This window comes from Embiotoca jacksoni, unplaced genomic scaffold (assembly GCF_022577435.1).
Source record: "Embiotoca jacksoni isolate LCO1_2020_lvr unplaced genomic scaffold, fEmbJac1.0.p SCAF_22, whole genome shotgun sequence".
NCBI classification, from domain to species: domain Eukaryota; kingdom Metazoa; phylum Chordata; class Actinopteri; family Embiotocidae; genus Embiotoca; species Embiotoca jacksoni.
The window spans coordinates 8,588,965-8,606,496 of record NW_027185363.1 but is presented as its reverse complement, the minus strand read 5'-3'; the positions used below and the strand labels follow the sequence as shown (position 1 = coordinate 8,606,496).

General features: G+C 37.1%; 1 protein-coding gene across 1 annotated transcript; it reads left to right on the top strand.

Annotated features, from left to right (window-relative positions):
* Positions 1 to 1,667: 1,667 nt before the first annotated feature.
* On the top strand, positions 1,668 to 15,968 carry mrc1b (mannose receptor, C type 1b). The gene is made up of 31 exons (XM_069157757.1): positions 1,668 to 1,770; positions 2,484 to 2,840; positions 3,069 to 3,239; positions 3,512 to 3,667; positions 4,445 to 4,555; positions 4,738 to 4,875; positions 4,980 to 5,156; positions 5,525 to 5,679; positions 6,422 to 6,535; positions 6,689 to 6,804; positions 6,929 to 7,077; positions 7,170 to 7,369; positions 7,853 to 7,968; positions 8,398 to 8,470; positions 8,590 to 8,743; positions 9,194 to 9,232; positions 9,706 to 9,869; positions 9,974 to 10,035; positions 10,440 to 10,540; positions 10,625 to 10,767; positions 11,554 to 11,659; positions 11,968 to 12,095; positions 12,259 to 12,303; positions 12,450 to 12,552; positions 12,849 to 13,081; positions 13,359 to 13,524; positions 14,136 to 14,300; positions 14,416 to 14,532; positions 14,785 to 14,940; positions 15,222 to 15,251; positions 15,369 to 15,968. The coding sequence occupies exons 1-31, from the start codon at positions 1,668 to 1,670 to the stop codon at positions 15,608 to 15,610; spliced, it is 4,290 nt and encodes a 1,429-aa protein (XP_069013858.1). The 3' UTR covers positions 15,611 to 15,968.
* Positions 15,969 to 17,532: the final 1,564 nt, after the last annotated feature.

Genomic DNA, 17,532 nt, shown 5'->3' with positions numbered 1-17,532 from the left:
TTCGATCTAGTACACTTCGTATTTTGCTCACCTGCCATAAACAGTCATCAATTCAAGTCAGCATGAGGTGGATGTCTGATTGAAATAGATTGGATACCATCCCCAGCAGGTACAAATCGGTACAGTTCGGCCTTGACCCTGCAATGGATTTTCTGAACATTATGGTCTTTTTTTTTCTCAACCAAACCTCTCTTTTGGGACTCTTGGTGGTGACCTTTCTGAGCAGAAGTCTGGACTCCCTCCCAGGTTTTCCCAGTTTTGGTTAGTTTGGTAGCATTTGGATAGTTAATGGTGTAATTTAGCTTGTAGTTATTTGAAATAAGTAGAGTCTTTCTTTATTTTATGCAACTTTGAGATTTATTAGTGTATTAGCCTTATAAAAACAATCACTACAGTCACAATGGTTTATATTTCAGCACAGTGCCTCAGCCAAAAAAGGAGAATAAACAAAGGGGAAGTGAAAATACAAAATGCTATGATAGATGTTAAGGAAGAGTTGGAGAACAAACCTCAACATCTGAATACCTCTGCCACAAAACAGGATATTGTGTTGCTACATTCAGGATGCACATATTGTTCTTTTCATCAGCAACATTGCAATTTCACTCCTTTCTGATATCCTCACAAAATATTTTGTCCCTCCTTGCATCAATCATGGTATCTCTAGTGTATAGTGACAGTGACTGTGTGACTGTTAACCCCTTTTTGAAATGGTAGGTTGTTCACAAAGGTCTTATAACAGAATAGCGTTGTTAATGTATGTGGATGTGTATTTTAGTGTTGTACAGAAACTCAGGCAGGATAATGACAGATTATTTTTTTAAAAAAGGGAAAAAACATATCAAGAAAATTAAATATAAAGACAAAAAAAGTGTAAAATTTGTATAGGTTCGCTGACAAAGTAAAACCCACTTGCTAATTGCTAACTTGCCAGGTTTTAGCTTGTGTTTGGACTTCTGAAAGGTTGGTAGGGTGTTGCAAAGTAGAATTCAGTGGTAGTTTGGGGTTTACTGGATGGTTCAGGGGCTGTTCGGGCAAATGAAGATGCTGGTTACAAAAAGGTAGTGGGTTTGAGGATTCTTTCTAATGCCTCATTGACATATAGGCATAGTTGCATCATAAAGAAGTTGCCAGGTCAGACAACATTTGCACAGAGTTGAGCATTTAATGAGTTTCACACATATCCATCCATCCATCCATCCATCCATCCATCCATCCATCCATCCATCCATCTCTTTAACTGTTCTTGTTCATTTACTGGGTGTACTGATAATATCAGGATATGTAAATCTATGTTCATGGTGCATCAAAGCCTGTGATGGTAAATGCTAGACTGGATTACTGATGCTGATTCATGAATCAGGTTTAGCAAAAATCTCTTACACATTATTTTTTTCAATGGACAAGAAGTGAATGAAGACACTCTTTGCCATTTCTGGAGTGTGACATCCGTGCAAGCAAGAAAGCATGTGTTTGTGTGTATGTTGCTGCTACTTCCTTCCAACCCCCGCCCTTTTTCCCAGTAGCAAAATGTTGAAATGTGCCAATCTGAAACATGACACTTTCTCAATGAATAGGAGAAAAAAAAAATGACTATGTCAGTGCATTTAAGATTACCTCCTTTTCATGTTCATGCTCATAAGTCCTCTGCTTGCAATGCATGGACAATGTCTGCTGCTCTGACACTTATCAGAAGAATGCTGGCCTCAAGGATAACTGTGGCGGCCTTTGTGCTCTTCATCCCAGCATCTCAATGTTCAACAGCAAATGGTACAGTATAAACTCAAGTTTTTGTTTAACATATTCTGTGTAATTTTTCTTTTTTTTTTTCATTGTAATTTGTAGGTCTGCCTTCAAAAAGTTTCTCGTCTGCCAATATATCTTAATACTGATTGGTGCCAACAATCCTTATTAGTTTTACTGCACATTTTCTGAACTGGCATGAAGAAAATTCAAATTCTCCCATTTATTTGACTGAAGGTATTAAAAACTACTTCTTCCATGGATGCAAATTGTATTATGGAAAAAAAAAAATGCTAATTATAAATTATAAACCCATGATAAACTGATTTTAATCTTGACCCTACAGGCCTTAAGAATATTTTCAAAAAGTGTAAACAATGAACTAACAGATTGTATTAATGGCAGTTTCAAGGATGTTTTGAGTACACCTGTGGTCTGTCTTGGTTTGAAGGGACAGGAGCTTCAATTGAAACTATAAAGATTAGCACAAAAATGTAACCTCAAAAAGTAGATGCCTGAAATAATTATTATAAAAAAACATTTCAAGCTGTTAATGCTATCAATAATTTGCATTTGAGAAAACTATTGAAAACAAAGTTATTGCACCCCTGAGACATCAGACTTAATAGTACCTTTCATGGTCTTGTGGTAACACATATTGTAAATAAACCTGCAAAGCAAAACAAAACGTACTTTATACTAGCATATTTTAACTTTTCTTTTGACATTTCTCTCTGCAGATTCCCCATTCACACTCACTAACAAGGCCACTGGTTTTTGTTTGCTGAAAAAACTTAACCGCTGCCTTGACGTACGCTGGACGACCGGTAACCGGCTTTTTGTTACCTCCACCAAAAAGTGCCTGGGAGCACAGGGCAAAAGTGTGGGGAGTGAAGTGAACCTCTATGATTGTGACAACAAGAGCGTCCTCCAAAAGTGGGAATGCAGAAATGAAACACTTCTCGCCCTCAAGGACCAACAGTTCTACATTGAAGTCAAAGCTGATGAATCGATTGCTCTCTCCAGAACTGTCGGGCCAAATAACCACCTGACAATCACTGGGACATCGAGTGGTGCGTGTACACGAACATATAGAGGTAAAGTATAAACATCTGCTTTGAAAGTTAATTTCACTGTCCTAAGAGCTCTTTTTCATTAAATTGGTTCACAACAAATATTGTTTGGCTACTGCACGTGGGCAGGTTGTCATCAAGCTTCTCTTGATTTTTACTAATCACGGAACTTATTTATTCTAAACATCAGGTCAAGTATTAACTTAAATTTCAGTTTTAGATTAACTTGATCAATCTTTTTTTCTCCTCTAGAGCTTTATACCATTGAGGGAAATGCATTTGGAAAGGTCTGCATGTTTCCCTTCATGTACAAGGACCGATGGTATGGAGACTGCACTATATTCGACTCCTCAACGAAGCGTCTTTGGTGTGCAGTTGAAACAAAATATGAACATGAACAGTGGGGATACTGCCCGACATCTTGTGAGTTTGTCAAATTTAATATCTCACAGCAGTGAGTAGGAAGCATGTTTCGATTAAATTTGATTAAAAACTAAATCTTGTAGATACAGCAGATTTCTGAGCACATGTTAGACTAGATCTAAAGTTGTTGTCCTACACCAGACCTTACACAAGTTTACACAACATCACTGATGTACACAGTATAACAACACATTGTTCGGTTACAGTGCTAGAATAAAAATGCTTGCATTAGTTTAGATTTAAGTTTTTACTATTTTTGTATCTATGCACAGCCCCACAAAACTGGGCCAAGAACCTCATAACAGGAGCGTATTACCAGGTTAACAAACAGTCAGCTCTGACTTGGCCGGAGGCGGACGCCAGCTGCAAACAGCAGACTTCCTCCCTGCTCAGTGTCTACGATGCCAACGAGCAGGCATTCATATCAGGTAAGGTGCCACCTATTGGAAGTTTGCTGCTAATGAAACAGATGGATAATGACCAATAGAGTAGTTTGTTTCTACAGAAATCAATCAGAATCACTTACATCATGTGGATTACATTAAAAAAAAGTTGAGACAATTTTTGCTGCTGTAAACTTAAATGTCTTCATAATTTAAAGGCTCCTTCATGTATCATCACATTATGGTACAAATATTCCTTTCATTACTTTTTCTTATATTTTAATTACATTTCCATTACACTCAGTAATACTGTGTTTTTTGATTAATTGCTCTTTTAATTTACCCATAAAGAAGTGAAATTATTCTGTTAAAGGACAGAATTTTCCATTACAAAATTTTAACAGTGGCAAAATTCTTTTAAATTGTTTGGAAAGTTCACAGTACCGTTATACATGTTAAAGAATTTATAATATATGTATTGAAAATTATAAAAATATTCTTTTAATTTTTTTTAAATAAAATTGAGCTTAGTTTACTTGAATTTGAAACACTGTACTTCAGTACAAATTCTAGGAACTTCACTTGAATATTTCCATTTGATGTTACTTTATGCTTTTACCCCACAAATATTGGGAAGCAAGTGTGATAGTTTTTACTCAACTACATTTGTGTGCCAGCTTTAGTTACTAGTTACCTTTCAGATTTGCTTCTTTGTGCTTGTCTGACTTTGATTTGTTTTTTGCAGACTTGTTACTAAGCAATCAAAAAGAGGAACAAAGTCTTCAATCTCTGCTTTTGCTTTTCTGTCATACAAACACGCAGCACTTCTGGGAGGAGGGAGGAATAGACTTTGGATTGGGTTAGTTTTGGACCCAGAGCATGGCTGGCAGTGGTCCAATGGGAAGCCTTACCGTTATCTGAGATGGGATACTGGTAAGAAAAAAAACAAACCTGAGCAATAATCCTTTAACATCTGAGCCCTACAGACATTTGCTTAAAACTAACAAACCAGCACCTCAGAGCTGGATTCAGCGGTGGTCTTTCTGCATATGGGAAATTATTTACAGGGACATCTAGTAAAGCAATTTTCTAATTATGTCATTGTATTCTTTTAGGAAATCCACTTCCTAATCCGGGACACAACTGTGCACTTCTTGACTCTCCTGGGCAGTTCTCTTGGCAAAGCTCATCCTGCGCCAAGAAACTGGCTTACATCTGCTACAAAGACGGGGCCCCGCCCATTCCTCCACAAAGTACAGACAAATATTCCACTAGGCTCTAGTCTAACCTCATTTGTTTCTTCAGATTGCACACTCATATCAGTCAGACCCTTAATATTTGTTCTTTTCATTGTCAGTTGAACAAGGATTTTGTTCAAGCCCATGGATTCCTTACAACAGCCACTGTTTCCACCTCCACCGTACTCTTCAAACATGGTCTGATGCTCAGAGAGAGTGTCGAAAGGAAGGAGGGGACCTCGTGACCATCCGCAATGTGGAGGATCAAAGCTTTCTCATCTCTCAACTTGGATATGGTACGTGACAGCCATGTCTCCTTGAAAATTATGTTTGTACACAACAAATTTCCAACAGCAAATATGTGTTGAAGGAAATGTAATTGCGACCAGATTACATTTGCTATCAGTGTAATATGGAAACATTAATTTACACATTTGTCAAGTTGTAAAGAATTCAAGTAATGTGGGTTACTGAGGAGCATGTATTTTTACAGTTTTTTTTACAGTTTTCCAAAATGTATTACATGTCTGTTTTGATGGCTTTAATGAGCTGTGCCTTTGTCTATGTTTACCAATGTAGAAATGTCACCAATAACTCTAATAATTTCAATGTAACGATGAAACTGACTCATATGAGGTACATTTTTCACTCTCCACGTCTGCAGCCTCCAATGATGAGCTTTGGATTGGACTGAACGACAGGCAGGTGGAGGGACTGTTTGACTGGAGCGACCACTCCACTGTTAGCTTCACAAGCTGGGAATTTGGGATGCCAACTGTCTCCACTGACAGTGAAGACTGTGTTCTCATCAGGAAGGAGGTAAGGAGCCTCCTTAGGGCTTGACTGCGCACATTTATGCTTCTTCATTACAGTACATGTATGTGTATCTGGACATGTACATGTGAGAAGTGGCTAGTCTTGACCATCCTGATTGTATCCAATCACAAGAAAAGCCTTGAGTAACAAATGCTGAACTGCTTTACTAACCCAAAAAGCTGATTGCTAACATGCACACAATAAACTACAACTAAGGCTAAGACTAAGGAATGGAATGGGGTTATTTCCTGGGGTTTGGCCACAATCCAAAATATGGGATAAATTAAATTTTGCCCTGAGCATGGCGCTCAATGAAAGGTCACGGGTTCAAAGTTAGAACAATTTATCCTCTGGGGATCATGAATATTAGTTCCTAATTTAATGGCAATCCATCTAAAAGCTGTCAGCTTGTTAGTAAAAAGCAAACATATCAACCTCATGATAACACCAGAGGAAAAGACAGGGGATCATCATTACAACATGTTGTATTTTCAGGGAACCATGAATGCCTCAACAAAAGCTTGTGCCAAACCATGAATCAGATGTTCCTATATCTCACTGAATGAGCAAAAATGTTGACCTACTGACAGCTCTACAGGAAAATTCAGGGGATCATCAAAGTTGCCTGTGTCCTCTGGGGACCATGAACGATGTTTCAAAAACTGAATACATTAATGAAGTGTAAATATTTGCAGTACATCAATCCAAAAATATGCATGTGTTTTCCGGTGCTTTTTCCTTGCAGATTGGGAACTGGGCAGATCGCTCGTGTGATGACAAACATGGCTTTATCTGCATGAAGCAAAGTACCACTGAAAGCACCGGAGAGGAAGTAGATATAGATGTTGGCTGCAAAGCTGTGAGTGAAATTGTCAAAGAACGATGTTTTTTTTTTCTTCTGAAAAACAGCAAATGAATAGGAAACAAAATGCTTGTTGCAGATGAATAACTGTAATTTGCAAAATGGGTATGCCTAACTCTTCTGTTCTAATCAGTGCTCAATTTCCTACAGGGTTGGAAAAGACATGGCTCCTATTGCTACTTTGTTGGAACTGAAACAAAGACTTTTGATGAGGCTAAAGAAGACTGCAAGAGCTCAGGCTCGTACTTAGCTGACGTTTCAAATGGGTAAGAACATTTTGTTTTTATAAGTCGCATAAACATTTCTTTAGGACACTTCGGGTATAAAATCCTCACACTTGCATGTCGTTCAACAAGACAAGAAATCTATAAATTTGTGTAACATTTCCAGGGTGGATAATTCCTTCCTTGTCAGCTTGGTGGGGTTGAGACCAGAGAAACACTTCTGGCTCGGGCTTTCAAATCAGAATAATATTGACCTTTTTGTCTGGACTAACACCGACTTGGTGAGATTCACTCACTGGAACGCTGAAATGCCAGGTATGGAAATATATGAAATTCAATCAGCAGACATTAGGGATAAACGGCAACCTCAATTTACATTTCACTCTTGTGTATTTAAATGACTCAAGGTTACGAACAAGGCTGTGTTGCCATGACAAGCGGGATTTTGGCTGGACTCTGGGATCTGCTGCCCTGCACTAATAAGGAGAAATACATCTGCAAGCACCTGGCAGAGGGGGCAGTTGTAACTGTTCCACCACCGACTCAAACTCCTCCTAAGTGTGCGGATGGTTGGATGAAAGTGGCAACGAGAAACATCTGCTCGAAGGTACAACCAGAAGTCCACCTTAGCTAAACATAATTCAAACATGCTACCTGCTAATGCCAACAAAACAAGGTGGAAAGCTGATGTGCTGTGGTCAGTGACAAAATATATTTTAGCCACCGAAAAGACAACCAGCACAAACAAACTGACATCAGTTTTAGTGGAAGCTATATTTAGAATATTTTCACCGCTTTACGTTGCTGTCTGACAGGGAACTGAAGTCATTGCAAACACATGTGCTCTCTTCAAAGCCACCAACTCCTTTGACAAAAACAGTAATCTTACATCGCACAACACAGAAGTTAGCTGGTCTACCGTTGCTGTTCCTGTGTGTCCTAGGTTTCAAATCAGAATTGTTGCAGTTTTAAAAATGGCTCTGAGGTAGCTGTCCTTTAAGGAAACAAATCAAAATCTATTAAAATCACCTCTTCTTCTGCTTTACATATCTGCACTTTAATTCAGTCTACACTTCCTGTCTTTGTTAAGTTTTTTACAGGGCCTCGTTCAAATGAGAAGACCTGGTTTGAGGCCAGGGATTACTGCAAGGCCATTGGAGGAGATCTGCTAAGCATCCACAGTGCTGCTGAGCTGCTTATGGGACGGTATGAGCTGGTTAAATATGATTTTAACCTAAAGCTGAAGCACTAGACATCTGTAAAAAACATTCATACTTTTTGAAGCATGACAGTACCCATCAATATATCCTGTAATAAGATCCAGCTGTAGGTAAGACATACCACAAAAACTGTTACAGACAGGCATCCATAATAGATTTAAGACAATGATTTAAGTATATTTGTATATCAAGTACTGTCGTTATGGTCAGTAACAATCAGGTCTGTTCAAAATGGATCCAACATGCTAGCAGACATGTTTCACACCATGTTTGTATTTTAACACACTGAAATATTGAGCATTAATCCAGCAAGGAATGTCACATTTACTTAAATGGGACCTCTTCTTTTCCATGACGGATTGAACGGCACCAAAAATAATATTTTGTGTGACGATACTATTTTTTGCCACACTAGAGGGGGAAGAGCCTGGATTGGACTTCATGTTGCTGATCCAAACACTGGTTATGTATGGAGTGACGGATCCCCGGTTAGTTAATTGCACTCTACTTATTAAAGCTAATTTAATAACAAATTGATCATTCAATCTTGTTGATATATTTACAAAATCACAATATGATTTATGATGTTGTTTGTTTTTGTTCACAGCTTAACTTTCAACACTGGGAGGAAGGAGAACCAAACAATTACAACAATGCAGAATCATGTGCTGAATTTGCGATACATAACTGGGATGAGAGCGGGTCTTGGAAGGATGTGAACTGTGAGAGTTATAATGACTGGCTGTGTCAGATCCGTGCAGGTACAGTTGAGAAAATATGTGCTGCATGCTGACTTTTGGTTGCTTTGTAAGATACATTATTTTTAGACTGACTTTACACCTTCCATACTTTAGTGTTTCAAGTGGCCTCTCTCATGCTGCAAAACTTCCCACAAGACATGTCTTTATCAAAAACACATCTCCGACAAAAAGTTCCGGACGATGGGTTAAGATTTGATGCAACTTTAATAATTACAAAAATATATATTTTGCATTTGGCCAATAACCAGGTCAAACCTTTAAAGGATAACTTTCATGGATAACACAAAAAGGGAATTTTGGACTAAAAAGACGCCACTTGAACTATATAACGCCACAGTCCGAGACCAGACTCACAGCAGAGTACAGAGTGAGAACATTGGCAAATTGTTTGATGTTATAGCCTTTCTTTCCTTTGAATGAAAATTACACTTTTGGTTTGTGGTCTTTCAGGAGTGACTCCAAATCCACCACCGAATAATACTGTAGTTGGTAAGTTGACAACCAAAAGTATAACTTCATTTACATTTAATCCTTTTTAATAGCTCTTGTTTATAGCTCCAAATTTCCCAAAGCTAAAATCCCTGCATTGCTGAATCCATATCAAAATTGTTACTGAGATCTTACAATTGGCTGTTTAGGGGTGCAGCCAACAGTTATTTTTGATAGGTTCTTCTGTTGATTATCTCTTACATTAACCAATAAATAATTTTGTCTATATTATCATACAATACTGAAAAATGCCTTTTTTAAATTTCCCATGGTGACATGTTCAAATGTTGTGTTCAACTTACAGTCCAAAAAAATACATTCAGTGCGTAGGACCAAGAAAAGTTTAAAAATCCCACATCTAAGAAGCTGGAATGAAAAACTAAAAAGATTATATGAGAATTAATCTGAACAAAGTGTGCAATGGGTTAGTTTCTTAAACAAATATTAATGCAGTATATTTCTTAACCTTTTAGATTATAATACCACTTCAGATGGTTGGCTGGTTTGGAGAGGGAATCAGTATTACATTAACAGAAGGGCAAGGCCAATGGAAGAAGCTCGTCACTACTGTCAGCAGAGGCATGGTGACTTGGTATCTATCAAGAGCAAAGATGAAAACTCCTTCATATGGAAACAGGTAGTTTTTTTTGGTTCAAATTCAAATTTGGAACATCAAGAAAGATAGTTTACTAACTATTACAGCATGTCTTAAAGCTTGTGTGTTTTTCTGTGTGTTTACAGGTATCCAGAAACTATGGGATATTTTATATTGCTATGTCCGTGGATCTTGATGGCTCATATCGGTGAGTACCAATGGATACCATAAATATAACACACAGTGTGCTGTTGATTTTAAGGAGGGAAGTCGGAGATATTTGGCCAACTGGATATATTTTTTTAAACATTATGTGTACTGGTGATTCTGTAGTGCAATGCGTTTTTTTTTTTTTTTTTCCAGATAAACATTTTTATTTAAACATGAAACTCAACTGTGATTTTTCTGTAGTCTGGCTCACAAGTGTTAACCCAACTCACTCTGCTCATGAACATATGCAAACCCCTTTTATGCTTCAGATACTGTCACCCCTATATATAGGTCTTCTGTTCATTTAAAATTCCCCCAAAAGAATCAATATAATAAAAAGTCAAGTGATAATTTTTTACAGAATTAGACACGGAATTTCAAATTAACTGTGTGTGCTTCAAGGTGGATGGATGGTACTCCAATGTCATTTGAAAGATGGGATGAAAACCAACCTAATTCTAATGCCTTTGATGAGAACTGTGCTTCACTGGCTTCTCACATGGGTGAGGAGGAACGATACGCATTAAAGAAATTAACGCTGTTCTAAAATGAAAATGTTGCTCATTGAACCTTTGCTGCTCTCACAGGCTTCTGGCAAACTTGTAATTGTGGAAAAGAGCTTCCGTCCATTTGTAAACGAAGGGGTTCATCACCTGTCAACACCACTGCAGCCCCAACAGTTCCTCCTAGAGGTGACTGTGGACTTACATGGACTAAATTTGACACCAAGGTCAGAAATCATAGTCAAGTTTTGAACCTAAAAGACCTTCAGTTTATATCAGCATTTGAAATTACTGCTATCTCATCATTGAATAATACTTTGTACTTTCTAATTATATTTTAGACTTTTGCTTCAAATATGAAGTTGATACATCTTTAAAAATATAATTGATCATAAAAGTACTTTAATAAAATGTCATATATAGAGTAAATGTAAAATGGAAACACAAAAATGTGGACCATCATTTCAAATGATATAAATCCATACAGATGGACTTGTTATTTTAAGATGTTTAGGAGGTAAAATATTTGACATGAGATACGAAAACACTGATTTCACAGTTAACAAATGGAATACTAGAATCTAGCAGCTGGTTGTGACCAGTGGTAGCTCGGTCTCTCAAAATCAAGTATTCACTGCAATGGACTGCTGCCACGTGATTGTCTGATGATAGATAATAGATAGATAATTCATTGTGTGTTCTGCTTTTTCAGCAAGTGTTAAATTAAAATAAATTTTAATGTCTCTACTACAGGTGGATTTTGTTGCATGTATGGTTAATGAGCATTGTCACCCCTGACTAAAGCAAAATACAGCCTCTCTTCTCTGCTGCTGGTGTATGTGTACTGGTTTTGTCATGTTGTGGAGTGGTGTCTGTGTTAGCAGCTCAACAAAGTGCAAAGAGAAGGGGGCAAAAATCAAACCTCAGGTCTAGGTTTAGTGACATTATTAGGCTTGCTTTGTCTCACTTTATTTTATGTTGACTTATTCTATAATTTAATTTCTTATCCGTAGTGCTATAATATCATCAGTGACCGGAAGGCCACCTGGGAAGAGGCAAGGAAACAATGCATTATGATGCGAGGCAATTTAGTCTCTATTCCTTCGAGAAGTGTGCAAGGTTTGTTATTTTTTTCCTTTGTTTTTTTTATGGAGGTCATAATTATGCACACTTGTGTATACAATGTAAAGAGTGTGAAAGTTTTTAACCTTCAGTCATCCTGTAAAAATGATTGATTTATCATTATAAATATTATGCTTTCCGTTAAATTTTTACTTCAGCCACCAAATTGTCCTTGTTGTATTTAGTTGTTTAAATGTGTTATCCCTGGAATTTTTTTCTATATTGGAGGATATGCCAAAATTAGGGGGGAAAAAAAAATGGAAAATTGAAATCTACTAATTAATTTCTATCTTTGAATTTTTCAGCATTTTTGGTCACCAAAATGGCTGATATGCCAACTATAGACCTGTGGATAGGTTTGAGTAGTCTTAGTAAAGATGGATTTTACTGGACTGATGGAAAAGCACGGCAGTACACAAACTGGGGTTATTCTGTAAGTACATCTCATGTGCAGCTGTAATGAGAAGCAAATTCATTGCAAAGCTGTCACCAATTATAAATCCTGTTTTTGCTGACCTATAGTGATGTAATGTCTCACCTTGCAGTGATGCACAAGTTTTATTTTTGCTAATATTTTGTTTTCAAATACTCTTTAGAGGCACAAACACCGTCCCGGGGGCTTTTATCAAAGATGGAATGAGGTAAAGTTTTTCAAAATTGTATTTAAAGTGAAATCTGAATCTTGGTCATAGTTTAGAGCAGTCAAAAGTTATTTTGTTCATTTTAAATTTTAATGTCAAGCTATCAAGGTTTTTAATTCCTAATCCCTGTTACCATTCGTAACCAGGAAGACTGTGTTCTGATAAGCAGCAGTTCTGCTTCTGGGATCGGTAAATGGCTGATTAAGTCTTGCAATGACACCAATGGATTTATCTGTCATAAAAATCTTGGTGAGTTCATCCATTTTATTTATTAGAAATTGTTTAAATCTTAAATGGGAATCCTAACATATTTTATTTAGGTACAGTAATCTATATATTACATTAGTTTACAGCACCACTGTGCCCAGACATTAGTGAGAATTCCAGTTGCAGCCCATGTAAAAGGGTGTTCTTGGTCTACAGCAGTAATATAAAGAAATAATTAATATTTATTGGGCTATAAAATCAACGTAAAATCCCTGTGATAATAATGATGTCTGTAATTATTCATTATTCTTTTTTGACATTCGTCTTGCTCTCAACAGACCCAAACAGCCCAGCTAAACCTGAAACATTAGATCCTAAAATCTATGTACGTCTGGGAAATGACAGCATTAAGGTTGTGACTCAAAATCTGACATGGGATGATGCCAAGAAACGTTGTGAAGGTGATAAGGCCACGCTGGCTGGCGTACGAAATGAGTGGACACGGGCCTATATAGAGCTGCTTGCTTTGACTCTCAACACTCCTCTTTGGATTGGACTTAACAAAGACCAGGTACGAGGCTGAAACATACAAAATTAATATGATGTCTCACAAAAATCTATAACTTCCTAAGGGCTACTTTGAGGAAAGATTATATCTTAAAAGAATCATTTAGCAATATGTTAAACAGGATATTCTGAAGTTGTTGAATTAATACTTTCTATAACATAAATGTTTACAATTGTTGTTTTTTTTTATATTGAAGTATACAGTTTAAAAAAAAAGGCGTATCCAACGGCCAAAATAACTGTTTCCACGTGACAGCATGTATATCCCATCTCGCTTTCAGACCGGAGGTTATTTCAGGTACATCGATGGCTGGCACCTGAACTTCGCCAGCTGGGCTGAATCTGAACCAAGCAGCAACAGACCCTGCGTGTACACGGATGTGAATGGAAAATGGAGGACTACTTTCTGCAACCAGACAATGAACAGTGTTTGCATGCAGTCGACAGGTACAGTGTTAACAAGCAACAAGCCTGTTGAGTTTAAGGGTTCCTGGAAGTTGGTCAATGAGAAGATATTGGGCTTTTAGGGAGGAGGGCCTTAAAGACACAAAATGGCTTGTTTCAGGCAGGATGAATTTAGGGGCAGCATAAAAAGCCAGTACAAGTTACAAAATATGTTTTTGTACTGTTAATCATGGAAAGGTACTCTAGCGGAGTCTACAGTAGAAAAGTTGTTTTCCAAAACTTTTCATAACTTAAAAAAAAGTTATTATTATTTAGTATATGTATTTGTAATACCTAAACATTGATATTAGTATCAACGTAAAGAAACAATATTTGTCGAGCTGTATTAGACATACAAGGTTTTCAGTGGAGAGAAAACTACAGTATGCTGGTACATCAGTGTTGTTTTACTGTCCTGCCTGCACTCTTTTTGTGCAAGATTTGTTTTTCTGACCTTATAACCATGTTCAAGTAAAATTTAATTTGTTTTTTTATAACAGATATTAATCAGCACTGAATTTTTCAATGTAACCTCATTTAGGATTTTAATTAGAGGATCACAATGATTAGAGTCCAAGAATGTGACTGCTCATCACTGTCTCTGTCTTCCACAGATCTGGCACCGACAGAGTCCACCATATTCCCCGGACACTGCCCTGACGATACAAATGTAGATTACCACCAAAGTTACACCTGGCTGCCATTTAAGGGTCACTGTTATATGTTTATCACAGATGAAATTGAATGGGCAGATGCAGCTAGCAGCTGTGCAAGGCACGGTAAGAGGCCCTTTGGAAACTAGACTCTGTTAGATTTGAGTGCATGTGGTACAATTTAGGTCAGTTAAACAGCCCCTTGTTTAGTAATTGTTACAGAGTGTTTTTCGTTGTGAAGGTGGAATCCTGGCCAGCATACAAGATCCTTCTGAGCAACAATTCATCAAAAGCAACGTGGAAATATTTGAAGACAGCCACACCTCTTTCTGGATCGGCACATATAAAACCTATAAAGGTATGAGCACAAACTGTGTCGCAATCTTTGAACTTTAAAGAGAAACCATTAAATCAAAACAATTTAAAGAAGTCATTGAAACACATCTTTAAATCAAATTTCCTGCTCATAAAACCAACCCAAACCAAACCAAAAGTTTACCATTTTAAAATGTTGTTCACGACAGGTTTCTCTTTTCATTTTTTGTTCCCTTGTTAACCACTGCTAATCAAAGTGAATACAGTAATACACTGAGTTTGTGTCTGGCCCTAGGGACATGGATGTGGTTGGACAAAACAGTTATGGACTATGTTAACTGGGCTCCAGATGAGCCTGATTCGGACTATGGAGCGATCAGATCCTCAGATGGGGGTTGGAGCTCAGGTCACAGATGGCACGACAGACCATACATCTGTAAAACATCTAAAGGTAACATCATTCTATCCACGTCATTTAAATGCAATCTTTTCATGAGCATATTTCACATATGTAGCTCCTCTACACGGGGACACTTTTAAGGTTAAGGTTATCATCTGCTGTATCTCTTTTTTTACAATTTATTTTATGTGTGTACTACTGAAAAGTCATTACCAGTCTAATAGGTTACATGTTAGACCTGGATAAAGTAGTAGAAGTGGGGGTTCTAAAATGACAGTTATATTTCTTAAAAGAGATGAATCATCTGATTATTTTTCCATTCTCTCCCACAGTGTTGTCCAAGGATCCAGACTCAAAACCTGGTAAGTTTTAAATGATCTAATAATAATGTTTTATATAATGCAACATTTACTGTCAAGTCCTTTATATATAAAGCTCAATTGTTTAAACTGATCATCGTCTTCTTGTTGAACCTGCAGAGCCTAATGACAAACATGATACTCGCAGTCGCATCCACACAAGTTTGGTAGTGGTGCTGGTCATTACTATTACGTCCACACTGATAGCCGTTGCGGTATTCCTCTACAAGAAGTCTCCTCGTCCCTTACCCACCTTTGAAAATCCACTCTATTTCAACAGGGAACACACTAAGCCTGACGTGGTTGATACCAATAAACTGATAGAGAATGCTGAAAATCCTGAGCCTATATTAACTCTGTGATCCATGAAACAGCAGAATCTAGTGGGAAATAAACTTCACTGTATCCCAGATTGATGTATTACATTTTTATGCTTCATTATTTACTGTATACAGTATATATTCACTTATTTAACAGTTTGTCACTAAATGTGAGTTTCAGTGGAGTTGGCAATGTCTAACCTTATGGAACAGAACAATCTAGGCTCTAGGATGTCTCAATGGAATGATTCGTATATGATTTTTTTCTTTTTAACTATGCTTGAATGTATATAATTGTTGCATGTGGTGCTTATACCCACTAGATGCTGTTCATTGCTTGTACTCTTGGAATGTGTAAAAATCTCTCTGCCTGTCACTTTTGAATAAACATTAAACTTGGCACGAAGTGGTTTGTTTTCATTTAGTAAGTTTCATATATAAAACATATATTTCTCATCATCCTCTCTTTTTAGTAGTTGAAAGAATAAAAGACTTCTTAGTGCTATTGTGTATGTTGTAATTACATAATTACATAATGCTAGTTTCTTTCAAGCACAATTTGTAGTCTAGCAGAAACAACAAATTACAATTTCCATAGATTCACATCGCACTGAAAGCCTATTGAAGGACAGGAGTGTTTTTTGAGAGTTTTAATGTCAAAGGTTGGGGCCTCTCTGTACGTTACTCACTTATAGAGGGAAAGGATAGGTGCAAAGAGATTCTATTGACAATTAAGGGTCTTATATGAAGATAGAAAGAATAGGTCATCAATATAAAACATTAATTTATGCAAATTAACATATTATCTCTAATGAAGTGTTAGAGTGCATTTAAGGAAGCATTTCATGAAGTATAATTGATTTATAAGTAGTTAAGACAATTGTAATTTCTGATATATTTGAGTTCGGACAAATATCAGAAAAGGTTCCAATTTCAAAGCAAAAAGACCTGGAGAAAGAGGGCTCCACTGTCATGACCTCTGGCCTGATTGCAGTATGATAAGAACCAGCCTTAAGTACAGCCTCTTTGGACGAAATATATACAAAACAAATTAAGGCGGGCTATACGTCCAAGATTCAAAAGGAGAATTATGTTACTTCATGCAAGTGTAGCTGCCACATAAAGTTAACGAGCTTGCAAGCTTTGCTCTACCCCCTGGGACTGTATATAAAAGTGAACCATAGCTTGTGGGTCTGAAGACTGAAGCCAATGTGGAAGTGCCGTAAACTGCAATACCACCGAGGGCCACGAAGGGTTGGCTCCCAAAAGCCAGTGTTTAGTGTCCTCAGGTTCCAAATCAGAATGAGTCAGATTCACCTCTTGCTTCTCCCCAGTTCTTCCATATGTCATATGGTCACTTTTGGCTCCCAAAAAACCAAGATGGCAACGACTAAAAGGCCGAAAACAAGAGGCTTCAAAACGGCAATTCACAAACCAATGGGTAATGTCATAGTTGATTGCCGCTTTCTCTGCATGCAACATGATTATTAAAAATAAACTTTGTCATTTGTGAATACATTCAGAATTGTATAAAACAATCGTACTCTTTTATGTGAACTGATCTTTTCATCTACCCATACTTAATGTTGCACAATTGTTTTGCCTATGAAGCCATCTGTCCTACCACAGTTGTGTTGACCTTTTTTCTCCCACCAGTGAACACAAAAATAATCCACCAACGGTTGGAAAGGGGCCTCTTCCTCTTTTTGTATGATGATTATTTATCAGGCCAAATCATACCACTTACTGTCTGCACTGATGACTGACAGGGTATACAGGAATTCACTTAGTCAGATGTGTGTAGAAAAGCCAAAACTGTACTCAAGTAAATGTAGTGTTGCTTTGTAGAAAAGGCAAATACATCAAAAATAAAGTAAAGAAGTATCTATGGGGAAAAAAAAGGAAAAAAAAACTACTTGAATATCAAGTTTCATTTAAAAAAGTAAAAAAAAAAAATACTGCCA